This window comes from Cebus imitator, unplaced genomic scaffold (assembly GCF_001604975.1).
Source record: "Cebus imitator isolate Cc_AM_T3 unplaced genomic scaffold, Cebus_imitator-1.0 Scaffold36, whole genome shotgun sequence".
NCBI lineage: Eukaryota > Metazoa > Chordata > Mammalia > Primates > Cebidae > Cebus > Cebus imitator.
Window position 1 is genome coordinate 7,095,023 of NW_016107351.1, and position 26,391 is coordinate 7,121,413.

Sequence of the window (26,391 nt, forward strand, 5' to 3'; positions counted from 1 at the left end):
TTTCTTTTTTTTTGGTGCCGTGACTGGGATGCTGCATGTATGTCTTCTTTTGAGAAGCGTATATATTGAGTTTCTTTGCCTACCATGTAGGAGATGGCTGGAGACCCCCGCTGGGGTTGGGAGGTCTCCCCAGTCTGGAGAAATGAGATCAGGGATCAGCTTAAAGAAGCAATCTGGTAGGGTTCTGGTAGAACAGCTGTGCTATGCCAGGGGATCCTTTCAGTCCTGATCAGTTTGGGCTCTCCAAGGCTTGCAGGCTGGACCAGCAGAGATGCCCAAACAGCAAAGGTGACAGCCCACTCCAATGTCCAGGTACTCTACCTAGTGAGAAATTAGAACTCTGTAGGAGGCAGACCTTGAATGGATGTAGCTGGGATGACCCGTACAGGGAGGAAGCATGGAATAAAGTCTCATCTAAAGCAGTCTGGCCACACCTCAGTGAAGCAGCCATCCCATGCTCGGGAACTGCCTTCACCCTCATCGTCTTGGACTCTCTAAAGCCCACTGGCTGGAATGATGAAGTCACCTAAACAGCAAAGGTGGCAGTCTGCCCCTTCCTACCAGGCACTCTTTCCCAGAAACAAATAAGAACTCAGTCAGCCTAGAGTACCAGCAAGGGTGGTTGTAGGCCCCAGTTGTGAGATCCTGCCCAGTGAGAAGGAATGAATCAGGGTCCCACTTAGAGGTTCCAAGGAGAAATAAGAACTCTGTCCATAGAATGGTGGCTGGAGGCCCCAGTTGGGAGGTCCTGTTCAGTGAGGAGGAAGTGATTGGAGTCCCACTTAAAGAAGCAGTCTAGCAACATTTCGATAAAACAGCTGCACTGTGCTGGGGGAGGAGGCATCCTTCCTTGCCCAGAACATGTGGACTCTCCAAAGCCTCCAGGCTGTTCGGCTGAATCCTTGTAATAGCAAAGATGGCCACCCACCTCCTCCCTGCTCCAGGAGTTCAGTCCAGTCTCAGGTGGTCGCTACCCTATTGCCAGTGGCTAGCTGAATTCCAAGCCAGTGGGTCTCATCTTGTGAGGTGCCATGGATGTGGGGCCTGTAGACTGAGGTTGTTCAGCCCCCTGGAGTCAGCCCCCTTCCAAGAGGTATTATGGACCTCCTGCCTTGCCTGAGTTGCAGTCACCTTTGCTGGGGATCCTGAGACCATAATATATAAAGGTCCTGGGTCTCTGGGTGTGCCTGAGCAGCTGCTCTGCTGAGACTCCACATAGCTCTGTGTGTTGGATCCAAGGCCCTGGTGTAGTGGGTTCATGAGGAGATCTCCTGATCTGAGGGTTGCAAAGATCCATGGGAGAAGCTTGGTTTCCCAGGGTTTACACATTCACTCACTACTTCCCTTGGCTGAGGATGAGGGTTTCCTTGGCTCCACGTTGCTCCCCAGTGGGCCATCGCCCTGCCCTGCTTTTCTTGACCCATGCAGTAATATGTATAATATGTTTGAGATAAATGGTTCTTCCCATATTATTCATATTATACATATTACTCCATGGGTCAAGTTGTTTTCCTGATCAGTCTCCATGTGAGTGCCTGGATGTTTTGGTTGAAGGTGATGTATTTGTTCAAGCCTTTCATTCCTCTCTGTGGAAGCTATGCACTGTAGCAACTTCTTCACAAAAGTTTCTATTGCTTTTGCTAATTTCTTAATGGCAATGATAGAATCAAGTGGAATATCATCAATATAATGAGAGAAAATATTTGATGACAGAATTGTAAAACCAGTATATTTTAGTAACGAGGCAAAATAAAAATATTTTAGGCAAATAAAAACTGAGAGACTTACTATTAACAGACTGACAGCATGAACTTCTACATAATGTACTTTAGGCAGAAGAAAATTTATCCAAAGAAGGTTTACAAGAAGGCATGATGAAATAAGAAAATAGGGAACAAATGGGTAAATCTAAAGCCATAACGGCATACAAAACAATAAATTCACTATCTAAATTCAGGAATAAATTGAAAAATTACTGAATAACAGTATATAATTTAAGAGACATTAAAATTAAAGCAATCTTAGTTCCCTACGTTATTCAAGAGGCAGTTAAAAAAAACTGGCAGATTGTATATGTTGTTATAATAATGCATGTGAATCCAAAATTATAAGCTCAAAGAATCTTCATATTATTAGAATATATAATAAATTTTTGAAATATTTCTGGATATAATAAAAATTCATAATATAAGAAAAATTTCTGCATATGATATGAATATCCAAAATATAAGTTGGTATATAATAAATTTAAACAGAATAATAATTTTTTAAAGGTTATTAGGTATTAAAGTAACAAAAATATAAGAAACCTAGGCCTAAAAGATATGAAAGATATGTAGAAATATATTAAACTTTATTGACAGTAATTAAAGAAGAGCTAAGTAAATAGAGATATAGGCCATGTACAAGACAAATAACTTGATATCATAAAGATGTTGATTCTTACCAAAATAATATATTTTATTTTTATGCAGGAAAACAAGAACAAGAGAAGCTAAGATGATCCTGAGGAGAAAAATGAACCAAGGCATCTTGTGTGATAAGTGCCAAGATTCAATTAAAAAGCTACCAAAATTAAGTTGGTATTGTATTGGCCTATAGAAAGAAAAACAGATTCCAGAGAACTTGGAATCTGATCTCCACGTCTATAAATTTGATATGTAAAAGGTAGTTTTTCCCACTTATGGGTGAAAGAATAGAATAAATACATTGCACTGATAAAATTGGTAATCCACAAAGGGGGAAAAATAAAACCTAAATATCTTCACATACCATGTGTAAAATCTGTTCCTGCTGAATTAATCTGGAGGGAAAACAATATCATTTCAAAAAGATCACACAGGAGAAGACTTTTATGACCTTGGAATAGAAAATAATTTCTTAAAGAAGACATAAAAATCACAGTCTATAAAAAAAAACTTAAATATTCTACCAGATTTAAATAATGCCTTCACTAAACATCATAAAGAGAGTGAAGAGGTAGAATCACAAATCAGTAAATAATTTTAAAAAATATATAAATGGCAAATATTAGTATCTAGAATATATAAAAAACTCTTACAAATAAATGCAAAAACAAGAAATACAATACAAAAACAGGCAGTAGTTATGCAAGCATTTCCAAAACAGGGAGGTAGCAACAGCCAATACATTCATGAAAATATAACAAACTTCATTTGCAATAATAAAAGTGCTAATTAAAACCACAATAAAATTTGATTTTGTACTTGATCAGTTGGCAAAATGTGGGGATCTAAGGACAGTAATAATAATAATAATAAGCTAGGTAATTTAGTATATAGAAGAACAATTTTCCTCAAGCGTTGAACATTCTCATTCTTTATGAACTAGCACCAGGAAGCAAGCATAAGAATGCTCATGGAAGTTTTGTTCATAAAAGCAAAACAAAACAAAAAAAACTATCCAAATATTTATATACAACCAAATGGCTTTTTTTTTTAATTCTGGTATTTTCATCAGTGCAAATGCAGAAGCTATACTACATGCATCAATATGAATAAACCTTAAAACTTAAAATATGCCTAGTATGAGTCTCCTGTTTTTAAAGTTTAAAAAGAAACAAACTAAACAAAATAATTGTTAAGAGATACATATATACAATAACAGAAATTCAAGGTGATGATTATAATTCAGTTCAAGACAATGTATCTCAGGAGAATAATCGGGGATATGACAGGACAAAGATGCATGGGGGACACTCAGACTTGTTTTCTAATCTGTGTACTTCATGAGTGCTTACTTTCTAAGTTTTATTTTTAAACTACACATTAATGACATTAACTCATCAATATATAATTCCTCAGTCATAATAATGAAAGCAACTGTTTGGCTAATGGGATTAATGCATTTTTATTTTTATAACTGCCTATGATTACCTAATATTGTTTTTATGTGAAATGCTAGAGGAATTTATTCATTTGAAGACTTTTTAAAAATAAGAAATAATAACTAACATTTATTACACATATACACAACAATAGCTTTAATAGTAAATGTCTTTACCAAAAATAAATGCTGAACATTAATTTTTTAATGAAATACAGTATTTGACAATGGGATTAATGCACTTTTATTTTTTTATAATTGCCTATGATTATCTAATATTGTTTTTATGTGAAATGCTAGAGGAATTTATTCATTTGAAGACTTTTTAAAAATAAGAAATAGTAACTAACATTTATTACACATACACAAAAATAGTTTTAATAGTAAATGTCTCTACCAAAAATAAATGCTGAAAATTAATTTTAATAAAATACAGTATTTGACATCTTTTTCAAAATGTACCTCACTTAAAACATTTGTCAAATTGAATAAGAATTCATGCTGATTCAACAGAATAGCTAGCAGAACAAGCACAAAACTTGTCTCTAATGTGTATCAGGAATTAATGTTTTTTAGCCCCCTCTTTCCTAAATGTGCCTGCTTTTTTCCCCTTTTTCAACACCAGTAATCACTACTAAACATATACTTTATTTTCCCTATTAGTAACTAGACAGTATTTGTTTAGGTCCCTTTTTTAAAATATATACAGCAATGTTGACCCAGGTAGAGAAAGCCATGTCTTACAAGAATGCAGAGCTCAACATAGGTAATGAGAAAAGCACCTCATCTAAATGTTTCTCAGAGACCTTCATGAGAGTTGAACAAACCTGAACAACCAAGTCTGAAAAGCCAAGGAAACTGAGTAGAGGTTAGCTTAGAAGCATGTGACACCACCTCCCTCCTCTCGACTCTCATCCCAGTGTCAGTACAGGAGTCAGAACTGATGCCGTGATGTCAAAGCCTCCTGGTATTTCTTAAATCTGTCCAACTCCTGGCAGGGATTTCACATCTCTTTAGAACTAGCTATCTAGTTGAAAAAAGTCAGTCATTTAATTGATTTAATTGAGCACTTATTTGCAAAAAATATAGAAAATAAATGAGAATAAACCCTGGAATGCCCTCAGCAGGCCTACCATCTAGCAGAAGAGATAGGCCAGTATGTCAGTTACTACATTAAAGGCTGACTGGACTAAGCATTATTTTTTAAGGTGTTAGCTAAGGAATGGTAATGTGATGTGAATTTACCATTTAGGGACCTGATGGGTTGAATAGATCCCATCACAGGTAAATGTGTGAGTGTGTGGGTGTAGGCATAATGGGGCAGGGAGAGAAAGAGAGGGGTTGAAAAGCAGAAAGAATTCCATGCAGATTAAAATCAGGGAGATGTGGAAACCCATATAATGTTCTGTGCACAGCAAATAGATCAGGCTTATGAGATGGAGCAAGAAGTCCAGCTTGTCCATAAAAGCCCAGTTCCAGGATAAACAAAAAAAGCCCTCTATGTATGTTACACACGCCAATAAGTGAAATTCTTTCAATCTGCTTTACTCAGACCCCACTCTTGCCTGAAGATGACACTTTTCAGAAATTATACAACCTACACTGTCAGGACTGATTCAGGCTTAACTCTGAGAAATGGGTTCCATTACATCTGTATTACTGGCTGTCCTTCACAGACCAAAGGAAGCCTTGAACAAGGAACTTTCCACATTTCCACAAAGTATTGTATCTATTCTTCTACTGAATTGTGTCATGACTGCAACACATGTCATTAAAATCAACCATCTAACTGGCACCAAATACAAGTAAGACTTTTCACCCTCTGCTGCTAATGTGATCATTATTTTATTCTCCATGTGCATAACAGTTAATTTTATAGTACTTTATTTCTGAAGTCAAACTAGCAGATTTGGTTATAACTGTCCAACTTTACATGTTATAATTACCTTGTTGTATTTATTTATTATTATTTTATATTCTTTTTTGTCATTTTCTATATGATTTGGGTTTTCCTTTCCCTGCTAATTTGTGAAGTTGGGGTAACCTTAAAAGATTCAGGTGTATTCCTCTCAGATTTAAAACAATGTCAGAGAGAAAAATATTATTTATTTGTTTGTAAATGTGGAATATCCTGGAGCAGAAACAGTTGACAAATAAATGACCAACTTAAAAGATGAGGTTTTGCAGCATCTTGCAATTTCTCACTATATGCCCTCCAAATCATTACCTTGAAATTCAGTTGTTCCCTCTATGCCTTTATTGCTGAAGTCTCTAAGTGGCCTTAATGTCAACTTCTAAGGTGCTAAATTTTATAAGAAGATCAATTTTCACAACATTTTTACTGCCAAATACATTTTTTAAAGGATGCATTAAATTTGAGTCTGTCTAAAGCATGATGGCTAACAGGTTCTTTCAGAAGAAAACAAGTAGTGAGCTTGTGTGAATATTTATCTGACAGTAGCTTACAGTACTAGATTATTACAAATGGCAGGGACATAGCACTACCAGTGAGGTGACGCAGAAGAATTTATCATCAGAAGTAGGTAGTTTCATAGCATATTGGTATTAGTGTACCTACATTCTTCTAAAAAATATGAGGATCCAAGCTCATTTATCATTTAGCAAGATCTTCACCTGCCTGGTGCCTTTCTCACCTAGCCTTCAGAAGCTCTGTTGAAAATGAGATTTTTTTTCTCTTTAATGGCATTCAGTTGTTGCAGTGAGCAATTTGGCAATGTGCTGCATCACTTACGTATCTTTAAATTAAAAGGACGGGAGGAGCTTGCAATCAGAAGTATATGCAAACTGCCATCTCTGAGAACTGAGAGAGTAAATTTGACCGGGTTTTATGTAATGTTACATCCCGTCTCTTTGTCATGCAGCCCCTGTGAGAAAAGGAAGTAAGTGGCCTTGGGTAATTTAACCAACTTAAAATTCCAGGGACTTCTTTTTCCCACCATTTGCAGAAACATGTTCCTTGTAAATTTGATTCTGATATCTGTCATGAGACCCAAATACAGAAAGCAGTATACATTAGACCAGGGGTTGGCAAACTATGACTCATGGGCTAAATCCAGCCATGCCACCTGTTTTCATAAATAAAGTTTTACTGAAATATAATTACTCTATTCATTTGCATATTATATATGGCCACTTTTGTACCACAATGGCAGAGTTAAGTAGTTATGACAGAGACTGCATTGCCCACAGAGCTCAAAACATTTACTATCTGGCCCTTTATTTACAGGCAAAGATTGTTGACCCCTGCACTGGAACTCCAGCCTAACATACTCTCTAAATGTCCTAGTTCTGCTATGGCTAAAAGACCCAAAGGAACAGAAAGAAAAATAGGAAGCCATAAGAGACAGAAATGCCTAGAAATTACATTAGGAAAAAGGTAATTACACACTTCCTATAGAGTGTCTTTTAAATGCTTTCCTGGTAGGGGAAATAGAAAATTCAGCGGAGGATTTACGGAAAAGGAAGGCAATCTTTTTTGGTAAACAGAAAGTTTTGTTTTGCCTTTCCCTATGCCTTACCCACATTGCTTCCCTCCTTTAATTTGGCTGAGTTGGAGGGTCACAGCACCCACAAACCTAGGAGCTGCAGGGGCTCTGCAAACAAAGAAGCAATTTCCAACAAATAATAAAGATAAAAACTACTTAAAAAAAAAAAACTATTTTGCAACTGAAGCAAGGGCTAAAATTACCTTTGACAGATGGGTACCTCTAAAAAAAACGGTGTTAAAAAACCACTGTTTCAGTAATATTATGTTTAAAACATCTCTTTAGAAAATGGTTCAAGCATTTGGCTAAAAATTCTGTAGTCATTACATGATTACATTATTTTACTTATAGTGAAAATACAGATATTGTTTTTCTTTTCTAAATACATTTTTAAATCTCACAAAGAATGTTCATATAAATTATCTAAAATATTTAATAGTTGAAGCCTTTATTATTATGTAGGTGAATCAAAAACATGATTTATAGAAAAAACAAATATGATAAAGTTAATATTGAATAGCACTCCATTTTAGATTACCTAAAACGTCTTATGTAATGACTAAAATTTTGGAATTATTTCCAGAGCTAGGTCCAATTAATTTACTATATGTTCCATAGTTTTCCCCATAGTTCCCTCTTTTCTATTCCACCTTATTTAAGTCATTACATAACTTTCAATGACATTTCCTGTCTCTGCTCATCTACCTGCTCCAGTCCCTGCTGCTCTGCACAGTCACATTAATCTTCATGAAGTGCAGCTTTTCTCAGAAATCTCAGAAACACTGAACACCCCCACTAATCGCCAACTTAATTATTAAAGTTTTCTTCTAGGCAACTTTTTTCACAATTCATTTACTACTTTTGCCCCAACTTATTTTTCAAGCTTTTTCTCCCAACAAGACCTTGTTTTTATATATTCACTTATAGTCCAGGTAGATTGACCAAGCAGTTCCTTGAAATATGTCACTCATTTCTTTTCCTTTGGTATTATCTGTGGCTGACTGTCTAAATGAGACTTTTGCTGGTTCCCCAGGGGTAGCAGAGCAGCATGAACTGGAGCTAGACTGCTGGTATTGAATTTGCTGTTCTGCTGCTGGTTGCCCAGATGATGTTGGTTGAGTTATTCAATTTCTCTGCATGTACAGGAATAATACTTATACAGGTACCAAGAAAATAACCTGAGTCAACATGTATACAGCACTTAGACAAGCACCTGCCATGTGTTAAATACTACACTGTTACAGGTTAGAGGCTATGAACACCACCCTTCGAATCAAACTTATGAACACTGGCTCTGCCATTTACTGGCAAGGCAGCTTTAAGCATATTACTTAACCTCTTCAAATGTTTGTAAAATGGGCATAATACCAATAAAACATAGTTGTAAAATTAAGTGCTGAAGGTAAAGAACTTTGCCTTGTCTGTAGATCATAATAACTACTCAATTACATCAGTTGCTTCTATTATAATTTTCATTATTCCTATTGTTTTTGTTGCTATTAATATCGTAGACTTCCAAAGAATTTGAGTATACCTCTAACTGCCCTAGTGTTTTCTATCCTGACTACCATAAAGTTGAAGATTATTGGTTGCTTCCCCTCTGCCAAATTCCTATGGATTTACTGTATCCAATAGAACGTAGTATACCTACTTATTTATTCAGGCTTTCTGAGCAAAAGCAAGGCTAATAAAAAATCTTAGCTATATTTGGTTTAATGGGATTTCCAGCTGGTACTACTTCTTACTCACTTAATGAGGTAAGTCAGGAAAATATCAGCATATGTTTAATAATGAAGTTTGAAATCCACCCTCACAAATTATACTCTGCCCTGTATCTGTGAGCTTTGTTTTTGTCCAGCTATCTTACCTGTTTCCTTTCTAAAGCCAGCGACTCTGCCTTTCACATCTTCACACACTGTTAGCTCTGAAGACAGACCCGTCTGGCTCTGTTATCAGGCCTGTGCCTGATATAGTTATCTAATTATCAGACCCTAATACTCCTTACCGGAAAAAACAAGAATTATCCCTCCTAATTTTATTATTGTGATATTAAATACATAAAGCTCTAACATATAATAGAAATCTAATAAAGGTAACCACCTTTTTTATCCTTCATTGCCTCTGCCTGTGGAAATTAGCATAACATAGAATGGGGAGTCCATGACCATTAAAGTAAATTGAGTCAAATAGCATAGTATCCTTTAGCATACTAAGATCTTCAAGTTGCTGCTAACTGTATGTACTATATAAAATTAGGATTTTGTCTCTTGTTCATCTATTTTAAATCATTTTTGGTCAAAACCTTATTTGAAAAAAATTAGTTAACGGTAAGTTCATACAACTACTTATCTCTATCTTCTCATAATATTTTATATTTATGTATGTAAAAAATTGAGATTTTAACCTTTAGGTAACAGGTAGAGATTGATGTTTTTAAACAAAGAAGCGGTAAGATGAATTCAGCATTTTAGGAAAATAAATCTGATTTAGTATTTGAGACAAAGCAAAGAAAGATTCAAAAAGTAATTTTTAGATTTTTAGGGCTCAACTAAGTAGAAGCAGGCAAATCAAAAGGAATTCTAAATTGGGACTGTTTGATTAAATCAGGTTCAGATGTATGAATATAAGAAGAGAGGTGCTCCGAATGGGAAGGTACACACAAAATTGAAGACTGTCAAACAAATACGACAATAAGAGAGAGTCGAGATTTAACATTGTTTTGGAGATGAAAGCTGAAATTGTAATGTTATAATAGCCCTGCAAAAACTTATAATAGAAAAAAATGGGGAATATAGTTGGAGGAAAACTGTTAATTTGGGAGCAAATTTTAATGGAGGAGATTGCATTCTGGAAGGGAGAGGATTTGGTAAATCTGTTTTGGGGATAATATCAGCTGCCTACATTACATATGAAACAATCATATTCTGTTGTCTAGATCCTAAATGTATATTTTATGTAAAAGAAAACCTCAAAATCTAGATAGGAAATGAAATATATTTTTGCTTTGTTATATTTAGAGATCTATGTGTGTAATTCTTTTCTGTACTGGATATATTGCTTTAAACATTTTTATTTATTTGGACTATAAAACAGACACATTTTCTAAAGATCTGGTTTCAAACATATAAGGGATCAGTTCCTGCTTAATGAGTAAGAAGCTATTCTTTAACTGACTAAATCCCCAGAAATATCTCCTAAAATCTTTTCCTGCCTCCAAGTGTGCTTTCTGTCCTGTAGTAAACTATACTTCTGTCTTGACAAATGTAACTTCTTACTTTTGGGCGAAATCTTAGAATGAAGTGAAAGAGTGTGTGGGGGAAAGAATATTCTTATTTTATTAATCCTGTTTCCAAGAAGAAACTACCCTGATAAATGAAGGAAAACTTCATTTTGTTAATGCTGCTGACAAACATTTGCTTCCTTGGGAGTGTCATTAGCTAACTAAAAAAGAGAGGGTGTGGTGGGGGTTGTGTGCTGCTTCTAGAAAGCCATTAGGTTTCTGAGGAGGAAAGAGCAGAGCAGAAATTTGGGCCTCATAAACCTCGTGGGTAGTTGTCCTTGGTCTAAAGGCTCAAACATTCTCATATACCATGCTCTCAGACTAACCCCTGTAATTTTAGAAAAACTTGAACCTCAGACCCACAAAGATGCCAAATGACTCACCTGGAAGACCTATGAGTAAGTGTATTTGTACCTTTTCTTATCTCCTTGTAATATCCATGGGAAAAGAGTGGAAGGAAAAGTCAGCAACCTATGACTGGCATTGCCAGTTGTGTCACTTTAGTCAGTTACTCTCTTAACCTTAATTTCTCCAACATTAAATTAAAATAGTGAACTCGATAAGACTTTTTATAACATTCAAAACACATGATAGTCGTTTGCATTCAGGAGATTCTACATAAATGCTGGAGAGAGGTAGTGAGGTCCATTAGATTATGTTCAACTCTCTTTACAGATGTGGGACATACTGAAAGATGAGGAAAGAGACAGTGAGAAAGTTCAACAGCTTGACAGGCAGAGTACTGGGATTTCTGAAGTCACAAGTGCCATCAGCACTAATTGTGACCATAAGAGGTTCTGGTGCAGTGCAACATCTGGCTTAGACCTCTGCTTCAAGGGCTTGAATAGGGAATCATCCTAATCTCTGATTCAGTTAGCTTAATTTGTTTAGTTGGGTACACCTGTAATGCTGGATGTCTACCATTCACCAGTATGGAAGTGTTACAATATTCATAGTCAGGATGGCTCAGGCACCAACAAATTGAATCGGAGGTCTGACAACAATTGGAGCTCTGTACATGTGCAGAACAGCAAAATAATACTGGCTGTGGGCACCAATTACTATTTTGGTTATTACTGTTCAAAGGCATATGTTGTAGCTATATTATTTCATCCCAAAATATTGCAATAGAAGTGACCTCCAGAAATTACAACAGGGGCTAAATTACAACAAAGGGCATCATATTTTATTTTCAAGGAGTTTACAACATCCAATACTCCTGCACAGGAGGAAGAAAGTGAGAACAGTAAAAGTAAAATGTTTTTTGTTCTCTTTGATACACAATCTCTGTGATTCTTAACATGTGAGGTTTTCTCCCCCTATAACCAGAACAGAAAAAAGTAGGAAAGGTTTGAGACTTATTTGTAGATGTGGAGAAGGAAAAAGAAAAGATCACTTAAAATAACAAATTACTCATCCTCCAGCAAACTGAACCTTCTTGACACTCACACCAGTTGTATCTGCAGCTCTCCAATTCTGTTAGTATACGCGGCAGTATGAAATAAAGAACTCACTTTAAATGGATGTTTATAAGTCAGAGGTACTGTTAAAGAATGAATGTCAACATTTAAAGTAAGATGAAAAAATAAAAAGCCCACCAGTATATTCTCTATTTGATTTCTAAGCTATGTAGTATATTCTCTATTTGGTATCTAAGAAATATGAAGCCAAAGGAATAAATGAGGGTCCTTTCTGTGTCCTTCCTCTGCCAAATTGATCCATAATATGGTTTCATATAAAGGGAAAATATGATTTTCCATCTTCAACAATGAAGGGAAATATTCTTAACCCAAATCTTGAGATTATTACAAGTTATTGCAAAGAACATCTGCAGCTTCCCTAGTAAAAGCCTTTGGATCATAAGATATAGAAAATAATCACACAGATCTGTTTCTGATAGAAAGATTTAGCAGCCTCTATTTTCCACTAAATAGGGAATCCATAACAGAAAGGGTCCAAAATGTGGAAAAGAACTCAATCCTAATTAACCATGCCTATAAGGCTTTCTGCAAAACCAGTGACAATCTTACTAACTAAGCAATTTGTATTTACGTTTTCCTTGCCAGAAAATTTTAAGAGTAGTGTTGTCAAAATACAGTCATTAATGTTTTTCAACCAACAAAATCTGAAGTGAATTCTGGGATTCTGATGTATGATTTGTAACCCAATACAGGCTGTTAATTTTTCAGTGGTAGTATAATTGTCAAAGCTATAAGGAACTCAGAAGAAAAAAAATGATTTAAAATTATAAATTTGAACCCAACATATCTTTTTAGGCATATACCTATAGAAATAAATCAAGACTCAATTCAATTTCATTTTTAATCTTTAGGCAATGTGTATGATCAAAAAATAGAAAATAATATAGCCTAAAATATGCAAATAATGTTGTCAAAAGAAAAAGAAAAAAAAAAAAAATGGTTGAACTCCCTACGGCCGAGACGGCAGTTTGTCATTTTTTGCCACAGCTGTCCTCCCCGTGTCTAGAGCAGAAACTGCATAAAGATCAGGGCATTTTTTACTCCTACAGAGCCTAGAGGAAACTTTAAAATACTTTATAATACTTTACAGCAGCTAGAAGCCATCTCAAAACGGCACAGAGAGGAAACCTATTTTCATCCTTGTAAGTGTTACAAAAGACGTTAGTCATCATGCTAATTATAAAGTACAGGTTTGGATGTAATTCTGAGTATTGTAGCCAATAGAAGAATCTGCATCTGTTCTAAAATGACTTAAAATTATAAGGCTAGAAGAAGGATGGCTTATTTAAGCTTCAACTGCAGAAGAAGAATACTCACAATTTTAAAAGGTGACATCTTACATAACTATGGGAAATAAATGTAATATTTTAATAGTATTTACATACCAGTACCTCTATCCTTTCTATGAATATTTGAACCACAGTAGTATTACGTCTACCTTACAGTTTCACAATACATTTCACTAACCTTGCATATTTTGGTTATTTTAAATATTAGTTACATTTCAAAAAACAAAACCCTACAATGTATCTTGGTAAATTAGTCTCTAATATGAGGGGACTAGAGCATGAAACTCACAAGAATGTTTAATGGAATACAAATATCAAGTCTAAAAACTCTAATAACAATCTCCCTTCTTTGGGTAAAGGCTCTCGGCTATTACACAAAAAACCACACATGGCTCCCCTCAAAATGCATTATAGATCAGGCTCATAATCTTTCCTTGCACAAAAATGGTACAAGAATTGATTTCAATTATCATTTAATACCTATTTCCCTCTCCTGTCAAAAAATGTTCCATACACATGAAACTGTGGGTTGGCAGCCTGAACTCATTTATGGAACTTTTAAGGACTATTGATTTACCAGTGAATTTTCTAGTTCTCTCATTGTTACTGGAAGGATGCCTCAGCCTGAATTAGATAGGATGGGCTGGAATGCCGATAGGCTTACTTAAGGCTGATGAAAAGAGAAACTTCTCAAAAATTTGTCAAAATGCATTTTATAAATTAGGTTAGCATGATTGATTACATAGAGTCAGAATTTCTCATGTAGTGCTGAACTGAATTTTAACTACATCTCTTCTTCCTGCTTTGCTGTGCTGATACGCCTCCTTGATGTCGAGCCATTAACCCTTAGAGAAAATACGAATTTAAAAATGAATTAAACGTATGGAAACTAGAAACTGTTTTGTGTACCTGCAGTGTCTTTGTTTTTGATCTGCTTTTTAAAAAAGCTATACCAACATATGAGTTACAAGGGAGTGCTTATATAAGCAGATTTTTATGTTGTCAGTGTGTTTCCGTAGAGTGAAATGTTCTGACAGACCCTTCCAGAAGCTGTGTGCCTTTACCTGCACATTTAATTCTTCCATGTAACCTTTGTTAAAAGGACAGCAGTTCCACAAGGAATAGCATACTTATTAACAGCGCTAACTTGGTTCTAGCTAAGCACAGAATAGACTTTTAGTATCAGAAAGAAACTAAGGTTACACAGTCAAATTTTTCTTTAAACAATCTCTCCCTGCCCTGTCCCTCATACAGATATGTATTTTCCTATAAATGTTGCCATTATTTTCCCTTCAGGGTGAGATGCAAAGTTTGTGGGGCCTCAAAATCATGTAATTTTGCATTCCTTCTTTAAGAAAAAGATGTAAAAAATATGAATACGTAGTTGGCAGGAAAGTGAATATTTATTTCGAATGACAAAAGCAATAACAAACAAGCTTACATTTTCTAAACCTGAAAATATTATCAACATCACAAAATCTAGAAAACAATACAGAATTTCTGTTTTGTTAGTCGACAAATCCCTATGCTTTTTGGAGGTTTAAGTTTTGATCATCTAATATGACACTGATTTTGATATTTTCTATAGAGAGGAGAGAAAATTAAGGATTTTTTTCTCTAGCTGGTTGATAGGAAAAAAAAGAGTTGTTATCAACAGTTTTAAAAAGCATATTTTATTTAAAAAAAGGATGAGTTCATGCCCTTTGCAGGGACATGGATGAAGCTGGAAACCATCATTCTCAGCAAACTATCACAAGAACAGAAAACAAAACACCGCATGTTCTCACTCATAAGTGAGAGTTGAACAATGAGAACACATGGACACAGGGAGGGGAATGTCACACATGGAGGCCTGTTGAGCATGGGGGGCTAGGGGAGGGATAGCATTAGGAGAACTAAATAATGTAGGTGACCGGTTGATGGGTGCAGCAAACCACCACGGCACGTGTATAACTATGTAACAAACCCGCACATTCTGCACTTGTATCCCAGAACTTAAAGTATAATTAAATAAAATAAAAAGTGTATTTCTTTTTCACAACTCATTGCTGGTTATGTTACAGCTTCTGTCAATTCTCTTTCATAGCTAAGGTGAAGGATAAGTAAGAGTTTTCCACAGAGCATAATCTAGCCCAATACAATTCAAACGTTTTTTCTCTTCCTCTGACCACATCCTTTCTGTATCGGTGCTGTACTTCACCACCAAACAGCAGTAACATCTCTGCCTGTGAATACCTGTGTCACAATACCATGTGAGATGGTAGGAGTATTCCTGGAAATATTTCTATAACAGAACAGCAGCAGTATCTAAATAATGCAAATATAATAGTCCTCTAAATCCAACTAAATACATTTCTAATGAGCTCTTCTTCACAGATAGTCATGCTCACTCTACCACTATTTGAACCAAACAGCAGTGTGACAGGTGAGGATGTGATTTCAATGGATTATAGGTAAAATACCTTACTTTTGCAACAAAGAGAGATGGCCATGTAAACACATTTATAAGCCCCTCCCATTGCACTGGAGAAGGGCTTCTTTTCTTTTCTTTCTTTCTTTTTTTTTTTTTTTTGAGACGGAGTTTCGCTCTTGTTACCCAGGTTGGAGTGCAGTGGCGCGATCTCGGCTCACCGCAACCTCCGTCTCCTGGGTTCAGGCAATTCTCCTGCCTCAGCCTCCAGAGTAGCTGAGACTACAAGCACGTGCCACCATGCCCAGCTAATTTTTTGTATTTTTAGTAGAGACGGGGTTTCACCATGTTGACCAGGACGGTCTCGATCTCTTGACCTCGTGATCCACCCGCCTCGGCCTCCCAAAATGCTGGGATTACAGGAGTGAGCCACCGCGCCAGGCCCCAATCTTATCCTTTCTTCATCATCTTCTTTAATCCTCCCCAGACAACTGAGAATTAGAAAATTCCCCAAAACTTCAGGTTATCTTCTGCTATGAATCTTCAGGTGGCATTTTATTATCAGTGAAGTTACAACCTCAGCCTTCCGGTTATGTGTAACTCTTCTCTATTTTTCTCTCCATTACTTCCCTGCTATCTTAAAGAAACTCTGTTTCACCAAATTGTTCTTCCAGATTCTTTAGACTTGCTTTGAAGGGTTCCTTGCCTTGTCTTCGGTCTTACCATTCCTTCTGCATGGAGTTTTCTCCCTCTTCTCCCTACTTCTAATTGTTATACCTATTTTCCTTCTGGTCTGCTTGCAGTTGTTTTTCTTACCCTCTACGAGTTTTTCTAAAACAGCCCTCTAGACATTAGTGATAATTCCCTTTACAAGAGCATGTAGAGTTTCTATTTGGTACTTAATATATACTGTGTTCTACTTTCATTATTTATATGTTTAGATGTGTGTCAGTGTGCATAGGTATAACCTTTTTTCCAAAATATTGTTAAGTAGATTCAGTTCAAAGCACTTTACTTAGAACTGCAAAAATAAGGCAAATTTAAGAAGCACTGCCTTTAGGATGTATAAAATCTTGTGAGAGAACATAATAGAAAATGATTTCTAATAGAGGGTAGAGTAAGATAAGAGCCCTGTATAGCAAATACATCTGTTAATTGTTGGACTAATGCTGTCTCTACCACTAGATGGCATAGTTTTTTTAGAGTAGGGACAGTTTCTCTTTAACCGCTTAGTTTTATATTTCCAGCACTTAGTTTCTGGAGGTATTTAGTTCTCCAGAGTTGGAGGTATTCATGCAGGTATAAATACGGGGAGATATCCTAAGTATTGCTGAGGGGGCTAAAACACTGGCTAGTGGTCTAGATGGGGGTATAAAGTTCAAATGATCTGTGTCAGTGCTTGAGTTCTCTGCCAGGGAAGTCCTGTATAGGATACTATGGTTCTTTACTAAGAGGAAACACAATGTATCAGATAGAGAGGCTGTAGACAGAAAAGTGGATGCAACTCTTCATTCCAGGCTTCAGTTTCTTCACCTACTAAAAAAGTAAAATCTAAAACTAGTTGATAGTATTATCGTGAGATTGAGTTAATATACAGTGACTAGAACCAAGGAGGTATTCAAAAGTTTTAGTTTCAGTTTATTGTCTTTTAACATATTATCCACTGGTAGAGCTGATAATGCTCAATATGTTGTCCTATGGGATTTTTTGTTGAAATACTCTTTTTGATTCTCCAAATCTACTTCAATCATGATGATGGATCTATAAAATGTAAATGTACTTGTCTTAGCAGAAGGTCAATGAAAAAAAGCTTTAAAATATTTAAAGTCTGGGTTAGGATGTGTAACAAACTAAAATTCAATTTTTTTTTTTTTTAGACTCAGCTAACACTAATGATGGTTTTAAACAGCAATCTCAATTACAGTAAGCTGTTTCTTGTCAGGCCAGCTGCAAGGAGTGGATTTGATTACCTAAATACATTCAATGTGGTCAGAAATTTAACGCTGAGGCGCAGCCAGGGAGAAAGAAGTCTGAAGAGTGAATCGACTCATAGTGTGATTTATAATAAAAGGAGGCTTTTCTAAGAAATTTTATCTGAAAGTTAAGAACTCCTTTGAGATTTTCACCATCAACTCAGCATGGTGCTATTATTTTGTTTTTGAAACACTTAAACTTTTGTTTTTCTTGCTCCTTGCAGAGGAATCAATAGTTTAAAATTAGAGCAGAGGGTAGCAGCTCTTGAGTGCTAATCTGGGTTGGGTACTGAGGATTTCAAAGATTGCAGTCAGCAGCCTGTCAGCCATGTATTAAACTTTACTCATTAAATTGTTTTTAGAAAAAAAAGTTAATGAAAATATAATACAAGACAGGTTTTAATAAAATATGCTATAAAAAGTTTTTCAAAGATATAACCATATACTTTTTACTATGATCAATAGTATGTTCCCCTAGGTATATTTTGGGATGTCTGCCAAGCTCTTAATACTTTTTCCTCTCTGAAAATTAGTGTCTCCCCATATTGTCCTTGGGGCTGGGTCCCCAAGAACTATGTTTATATTATGCGAATTTCTCCCCTCCCCTTCCCTTGCCATTGGTGGTTGATGAGTGGTAGATCCAGACCTAATTTCAAGTGAATTTCTCCCTATACTCAGAGATGACTGACTAGTGCTAGACACCTGACAAGCCTGGCTGAATACCATTTTCTCACCTGCAGATTTGGAACAGAACTGAGCGGCTACTATCTGTTGGTGACTAGAGCTGGACATAAAAAGATAACAGCCACGGGAGGAGATTTACTATATATATATAATTTTACTATATATAAGTCACATTGTCAAAGAAGCCAAAAAAATCCAGTATGTAGATTAAATGGAATGGAAACACATATGCAGAGAAAGCAGAGATAAGAAGACAGATTCCTTATGATTTTCTAGTTCCTTGGTATAGATCTTTCCTAAGCCCAGATGACATTCCTATTGCAGGATTTTATGAACCTATATTCATACAATATTTCCCCAATACCAGTTTTAAAAATTCTACTAAATGAAGTTCAAAGTGCTTCTGCCTTTTTGCAATCAATAATGCTTAACTGATTCACAAAAATAGATTATAAATGTCTATAACTTCAAAGGTTCCATAATTTATCCCAAGCAAAAAATTAAATATTATATATGATAAAATTTATGTAATAGTTACCTCTTACTGAATATCAACAATATTCTAGGTATTTATGCATGCTTATAAGTGATTATGTATATTTGTTTTTAATCTTCAATAGAATCTTGAGAGGCTGAAATGATTATTTCCATCTATAGAAGAGAAATCCAAACCTCAGAGTGTTCACAAAATCACACAGGGAGTGACACAGCTAGAGTTCAAACCTTGAGATGCTGTTGTCTCTTTAAAAATGTCACATCCTGTCCACCCAGTGACACTCGGGAATCTCAGACTGAACCCTTCGACTTCCCTGTGGTATCTTCATTTTAATAAACAGTGTCTCAATTTAACCCAGTCGTTCAGTCTAATCACCTTCACTTCATAAAAACATTCCTTTACTCTCTCTCTTTCACATGTCCACATATTTTCATCATCAAATCTGAACAGGTATTTTTGCAGTACACTTAGAACCGACCCTCCTCTCATCCCTTCCATCATCCTCTCATGGGGTGGGTGGGGGGCAATGCAACCAGTTAACAGCCTTCCTGTTTCCACCTGTGTGCCTACCTCCACCCTCATGTTCTATTATACACGATGTAGGCAGAATAAACCTTTTAAAATATAAATCTAATCACGCCACTTCCCTCCTCCACACCCTCCAACAGCACCACGAATTGGCCTGTCCACTGCCCTGATTTTATTTGCTACCTCCCCCTCACACATTCTGCTCCAGCTTTAATGTCCTCCATTTTGATCTCCAAATATTTCAAACAGGTTTCACTCAAGGGCATTTATGCTTTCAGCTTCCTCTACTAGGGATGTTGTTTACAGAGGCAGCCGCTTGGCCAAGACCCTCAGTTCATTTAGGCGTTTGCTCAAACGTCTCCACTTCAGAGAGACCTTCCCTAACTGCCCGTTAGTGGACGCTCCTCATCTCTCTCCAGAGCACTTATCTCTACCTCACTAACTTTTATTCATTTATTTACATATGTTTGTTTTCTGTCTCTTCCCACTACAGTATAAGCTTCATGAAAGCAGACATGTGGTTTGATTTGTTCACAGATATGTCTCCGGGGCCTTCACAACACACCTAAAATAAGACGGAAGCTCAGCGAATGACTGAGTGAATAAATAAAATCAAGTGGGTACTTTAAATTCTAAGTAAAATTTTCTGATTACTTTCTAATATTGTACTATTTTCTGTTATCTTTTCCAAGGAATATCCTTACCTCTTAAATTGTCCCATTAAGAATATAACCCTTTCACTCACATTTCCATAAACTCTTGATGCTTTTGTTGATTTGATTCATAGTCTAGTGATGTGATCACCATAGATTGAAATACACATGAAAGGCTACAAGTGTTTGGCAAACTTCTCTTTCATAGTCCCATATATGCTGTGTAAATTCTTCTATCAATAAGAATGTTAACTACCATTATCTGAAAAGTTTTTCTTGCTTCTTTTTAAAAACTGACCTGTTTAAGCCTCTATTTGGAGGACAAAAACACCATAGTCTCAATATACATAAAGACTGTGGAGCTAAATAGCTTCTTAAAGATAAAAATGTGATCCTACCATCCTTGTTGTAGATTTTTAATTCATTTAAACAGGTACTTATTTTGCACATACTATGTCTCTGGCAAGAGATGGCAGAACCAGGGATAGTCCCTGAGTTTTTTTAACTTGCGGGTTTGTTTGCAGAGTAGAATATGTTTTCTGTTTCTGGTTTTGCAATTTTAAGATTGTCTAAGCTTTCAAATATTGATACTTGATGTAGTAAAGATGCTTTAGATGAACACGTTTTATCTGTTTCAGTAGAAGTGAATTTTTAGTTAATTTTTCTTCACTCTTACATATTTTTGTCAATGTTTCCTATTTAAGTATTAACATTATTCCTAAAAATGAATATATGCTAAGACTTAACATATTCTTAGAACTACACATAAACTATGTTCACTTTATCTTATAATTGAGTTTTGATTAACCAGTCCATATGTTTTGAGTGCCCAGTATGTGACAGTAACTGTACTTGAAGAGTTCATATTTAACGAGCAATAATTTACATAAGACATTGAAAAGGACAGCATGTTTATGGGCAGTTGAATGAAACAAACACCTAGATCAGGAGATGGACACGCCGGAGAGGTTAAAGGCAAAAGAAATCTTCTACTCAGTAGAATAATCTGGCTTCCCTCAGTTAAGCATTTACAGAAGACTTCCTATCGTTATACTATTAGAAAATATTCCCTTTTCAAGTTTCACAAACTAGTTGGAGAAATGGACACAAGGACCACAATGTAATTAGTGGAATACTAGCAATCAGAACTTAAGCTCAAAAGATGTTTAGATACATTAGATGACCAAAAGATACTGTAGATAGGAAGGGAGGACGATGCTTGGAAACACTGCATTTTATCTGTTCATTGTATATTTTTTTGAATTGTTTATGCCAATCCACATCTTTAATACGGTGAAAGAAAGAGGCAGGATATATAAACGAAAGACCAGCCAAATGGGCTACATTATTACCAAAGTTTATAATATAATCATATTACATTTGTCAAATATTTCTGAGTTTTATGCTAATCTTTATGAAGTTCTAGAAATCGCTGAATATAAGGCAATTCATCTTTTGTTTAAAATTATTTCTCATTTAAAATCTGATCAAACTTCCTAAGGGTAAAAAAACCTCAAGATAGTTTGGTTATTAAAATGCAAGCTCTTTAACTAGCACCAACATTGAGGACACCTGTAAAACAAAACCGTTTCTCAAACTGTTCTCATTTAAATGCACTGCTTAAACTCTCTTACAAATGACATTTGTTTTTTGCAGTAAACATTACCTGATATATTCATGGTATATGAATGGTTTGAGACATAGTGTTGTTAACTAATCAGTTTAACTCATCCTTACAACTTATTTCTTGAGAGTACTTACGTATTCTTCATAAGCTTCGTGGGCTGGAGGAGGGGGTGCCCTGTATCCTGGCACTGCTGGTGCCCCCCGGGCTCGAGGAGTGGGTACGCCTCTTGCTACAGGCGGCACTGGAAGGGCTCCACGGGTTACAGTGCTTCCCCGAGGGGCGAGAACACCTCGTCCAGGTGGTGGGGGAGGAGGAACGGCACCTCCACGGCCCCTAGATAAACAAGCCATGATAGATGAGAAACAGGTGATGGGAGAAAAGGGCCTATCACAGAAAAAGCTTTCCTCTCACAGCCCCCATACAATGAAATAAATACAGGTTTCTCTCTCTGTCTCTCTCTCACTTTCTGTCTCTCTGTATGTGCATGTATATGTGCTTAATATAAATTATGTAAGATATAAAGTGTGCTGATCTCTATAGAAGACAATTTTAAATACTATGACTTAGTTCTTAGAAAAAACATGTAAAACACTTTATTATTGTCTTTTATAAAATTAGAAACCAAAGCAAAATAAAACACACAAACAAAAACCCACTCTGAATATAACCCCATTATATTCCAAATTCTCCAAGAAGACACAAATCAGAGCATCATCTGATATATGACTCACTGGACCATCTCTGAAACTGAGTGGCTAGTTGTCTATGTCTCCTCTATGCTGGGGATTACTGACAGTGATGGACAATGCTGTCATTTACAAAAAAGAAAAGTTTTCTGTACTTTAATAAACTGTGGAACTCTAACCGTGGTGATACCATTCTGTTTATTACAGCAGCTTAAGTTTGAGGACACTTGAAATCACAACTCCTTGTCCCTGATTTATCATCATGCATGTAACCCCGTGAGCTGGCGCAGTCCCTGACAGAATACATTTTCTTATATCTATGATGCTAGAGGAATACTTTAGTATCTGTAATGAAAATAATGGACTAAATACTCTGTATTGCAGTTCTTCATACAATATTAACTTGCACTCCAAGTGTAAGATCAAATGGTTGTAGATAATTTTATGGTATTTTGAAGGCTTTAGAAAGGCTGAGTGTTTGTCTGAAATCTTTGGGCAAAAGCACGGCTATTTCACTTTTTATTGTGTCTGAAATGTTGGCCTCTAGAGAGCACTGCTTTCAGCAGGAACACTAAAGCTCTGGGAAAAATGATGATCACTGGGATGTCAACAATCAGTATTTGGCTGTACCCACATATGGGGACGTAGGTTATGCTGTCTGCTATGAATAGCACTCAGATGGCTCTTCCTTGCTTAAAATAAAATGAGCTTTTATGAGTGAAAAGTCAGAATGCTGGAAAAGCTTTTAAAATTTTTAAATAATTATAGAGCTGATGAATAGAGAAATGATCAGAGAACTTATTGTGAGTCTAACGTATAAAGAATACTCTCCTAGATTAGGAGAAGGTGAAACACAAAGACCCAGAGGCCCAGTGCTGGCTTCAACTACAACATGGCTGAGAGTACAGTATTCTGTATTATCATGATGATATATAAATGCATCTATTAAAGGGATGTAAAGACCAATTTTGCCTTCACTAGTCCTCTAAGCACATTTCTGCTTCCTCATAAGCAAGATGAGCTTATGTCCAGGTTTTATAACTGTTGTTCTAGCTTCCTGTTCAGTTTAGCTTTTTAACACTCTCAAAAGTGTCCATGTGTGACTAATAAATTATATGGTCACCCTACTCTAAACTATATTCACAAGTCTTGGCTGTACCATTGAATAGTCATGGGTAAGTATTATAACACCGTAGGCTTGAGGTAGATAATTTTTTTTGAATAAGTAAAATGCAGTTTTCTAAATTTATAGTACTTCCTTCTGCTCTAATATTATATGATACTCACATCAAAACTAATTTTCCATTTTCTTCCTTCATCAGCTGACTACCAGACGTAGCCCTAGCAAACCCGTCTCCTGAACCTGACTCATTACCTCTTATCCACTATGTCCTTTCCCTGGGATATTAACCTCATGTTCTCTCCTCCAATTTAATTCACATCACTTTTTTTAGGATACTGCCCCTGGCTAAAACCACAAATAAAAGAAAGTATCCTTTCCTTTATTGGCTGACGTGCTGAAAGAACAATTTCCATGTTTAATTCTTTACTTCCTCCACATTCCTGAACTGAATGTTATCAGTCCAGTTCTTGCTTTCGCCCCTCTGCTGAACATGCTCTTGGCTCAGATGACCAGTAGCCTACTGACTTCCAGATCCACTAGATTCTTTTACAGTCTCCATGCCACAGCACCTTCCTACTATTTTTTAGATTGTGGACTATTATCTGGAAAATGTTTCTTCGGGCTTTTATGACTGCTTTTCTCTACTTTTCGTCCTTCCTTCTTACTCCTCATCCTCCTTCACTGGCTTCTATTCCTGGATCCACTTTTGAATCTGGATGTCCCAATTTCTGTCCTCGATCTGATGGTTGTACCCGGCAGTCCCTAACTCTGATGACGGTTATTATCTGATTTCTTCCTGACATAATGCTATATCTGGGCTTGTGTTCCTTATATCAGAAGTTTCTTAACTTGCCTGCGTGTTAGAGTTACCCGAGGATCTTTTGAGAATTCCAGATTCCAGGCCATACCCTAGGGCAATTAAACCACAATCTCTGGAGACAGGGAGCTCCCAGTGATTCCAACGTGCAGGCCGATGTGGGAACCGCTGCCTTATATGAATTCTCTAATTTTTTTTTCTTTTTCATTTCTCTTTTTTTTTTTTTTTTGAGACAGAGTCTCACTCTGTCATCAGGCACCAGGCTGGAGTGCAGTCTCAGCTCACTGCAACCTCCGCCTCCCGGGTTCAAGCAATTTTCTTGCCACAGCCTCCCGAGTAGCTGGGACTACAAGCATGCGCCACCACGCCCAGTTAATTTTTGTATTTTTAGTAGAGACGGGGTTTCACCATGTTGGCCAGGATGGTCTCGATCTCTTGATATCGTGATCAGCCCGCCTCAGCCTCCCAAAGTGCTGGGATTACAGGCGTGAGCCACTGCACCTGGTCGAATTCTCTAATTTAAGCATCTTGACAAACTTGTCATGTGGGCAGTTCTAACATATTTTAACAATAAGTTGAGATACCAAGACATGGAGAGTACAAGTCACCTGCCTGAGGTCACACCAGCAATCCACAGAGCTCAGATTATTTACAGGAATAATTATATTCTTCATTTAATTTGATCCTTCACCTAATCTTAGTTAATAATGATCACCAATTTCTTACCAGGCTAGACACCAACAATTTATCTTTGTCTTGGGCAAGCCTTCTTATCCAACATCTAATTGGCATTATATAAATGTTAATCTCTGATCTGGCCCTATCTCTATACATTCCAAATGCTGCTCATTTTTATCTGCCTGGAATGATGGACTTGTCTTCTCATTGGCTCCCCTTCCATAAAATCATTTCTCTGTCTGTATCTCTTTCTCTTTCAATCACTCTAACTCATCTGCATCATCCACAGTGATGACTGAGTAGTCTTTCCTAGAAACAAGTATGATTATTTTGCTCTTTAACAAACTCCATTAGTTCTATGTGTTAGTTCTCACTGTGGTAAACAAAAGCCTTCAAGATTTACCCCTAATGTTTCATTTTCCAGTGATTGCACTCACTGCAACATGTAGTGATGATGTGTGTTACAGATGTCACATATTTTCATTTGTCAATTATGCAAAATAAATTCTTATTACAATATATAGATGTAATGCTTTATGCTCTGGTACACATTATTGGAAAATTAGAGTATTACAGATACGATTATTGAAATGTAAATTGCTTTAATTAAATACATTTTCAACAAATTATAGAATTTAAAAATATTCTAGGCATCATCTTTTTGAATTTAAGTGTAATTAAATAACCTCATAAACTAATAATTTCATAACTGTTCATTCAAATTGGCAATTGTTAACTCATGTTATGCAAAGTTCTCTTATTAATATGATTTTCTATTTTATAAAGCTATTTTCCCTAATCATTTTACATTGTAGATACAGTTCATATTGTTTGAAATAGAAGACAACAAAATTCTGTTTCATTTTCTTTCACTGATGTTCGTACCACCAATGATGTCAATACAGCATTGGAGGTGAAATTTAATTTTTAATGTTAATTTTATTTTCTTTTTATGTATATAGTATCAGATCTGTATGTTATATGGGATTAGACAGTAAAATCTTTCAATCAAATTTTTCTTCTAAGAAGATATGTTAAAATCCAGACCATAATGCACTATCCTGTATTCAATTATTAAATGGATTAAAATCTTAGAATAAGGCTTTTCTTAAAATTAAAATCTTATATGCTCTACTCAAAAATGGCAGATGCAAAATTCTACTAAGGAATATCAATAACAAAGCAAAATCTATTTCTATGATGATTTCTTACAATAAAATACATAAAAATTCATTGTTTTTTAAATGGCCCTCACTATATATATGTATGTGTGTATATGTATGTATATATATATATATATATATATATATATAT

At 35.9% G+C, this 26,391-nt stretch overlaps 1 protein-coding gene across 1 annotated transcript in view; it reads right to left on the minus strand.

Moving 5' to 3' along the window:
* The window catches only part of KHDRBS2 (KH RNA binding domain containing, signal transduction associated 2), a 621,992-nt gene that overhangs the window by 182,381 nt on the left and 413,220 nt on the right, over positions 1-26,391 (minus strand). The window contains exon 6 of the mRNA XM_037737261.1: positions 21,908-22,157. Within this exon, the coding sequence (XP_037593189.1) occupies positions 21,908-22,157 (250 nt within the window). The remainder of the gene's footprint in view (positions 1-21,907; positions 22,158-26,391) is intronic.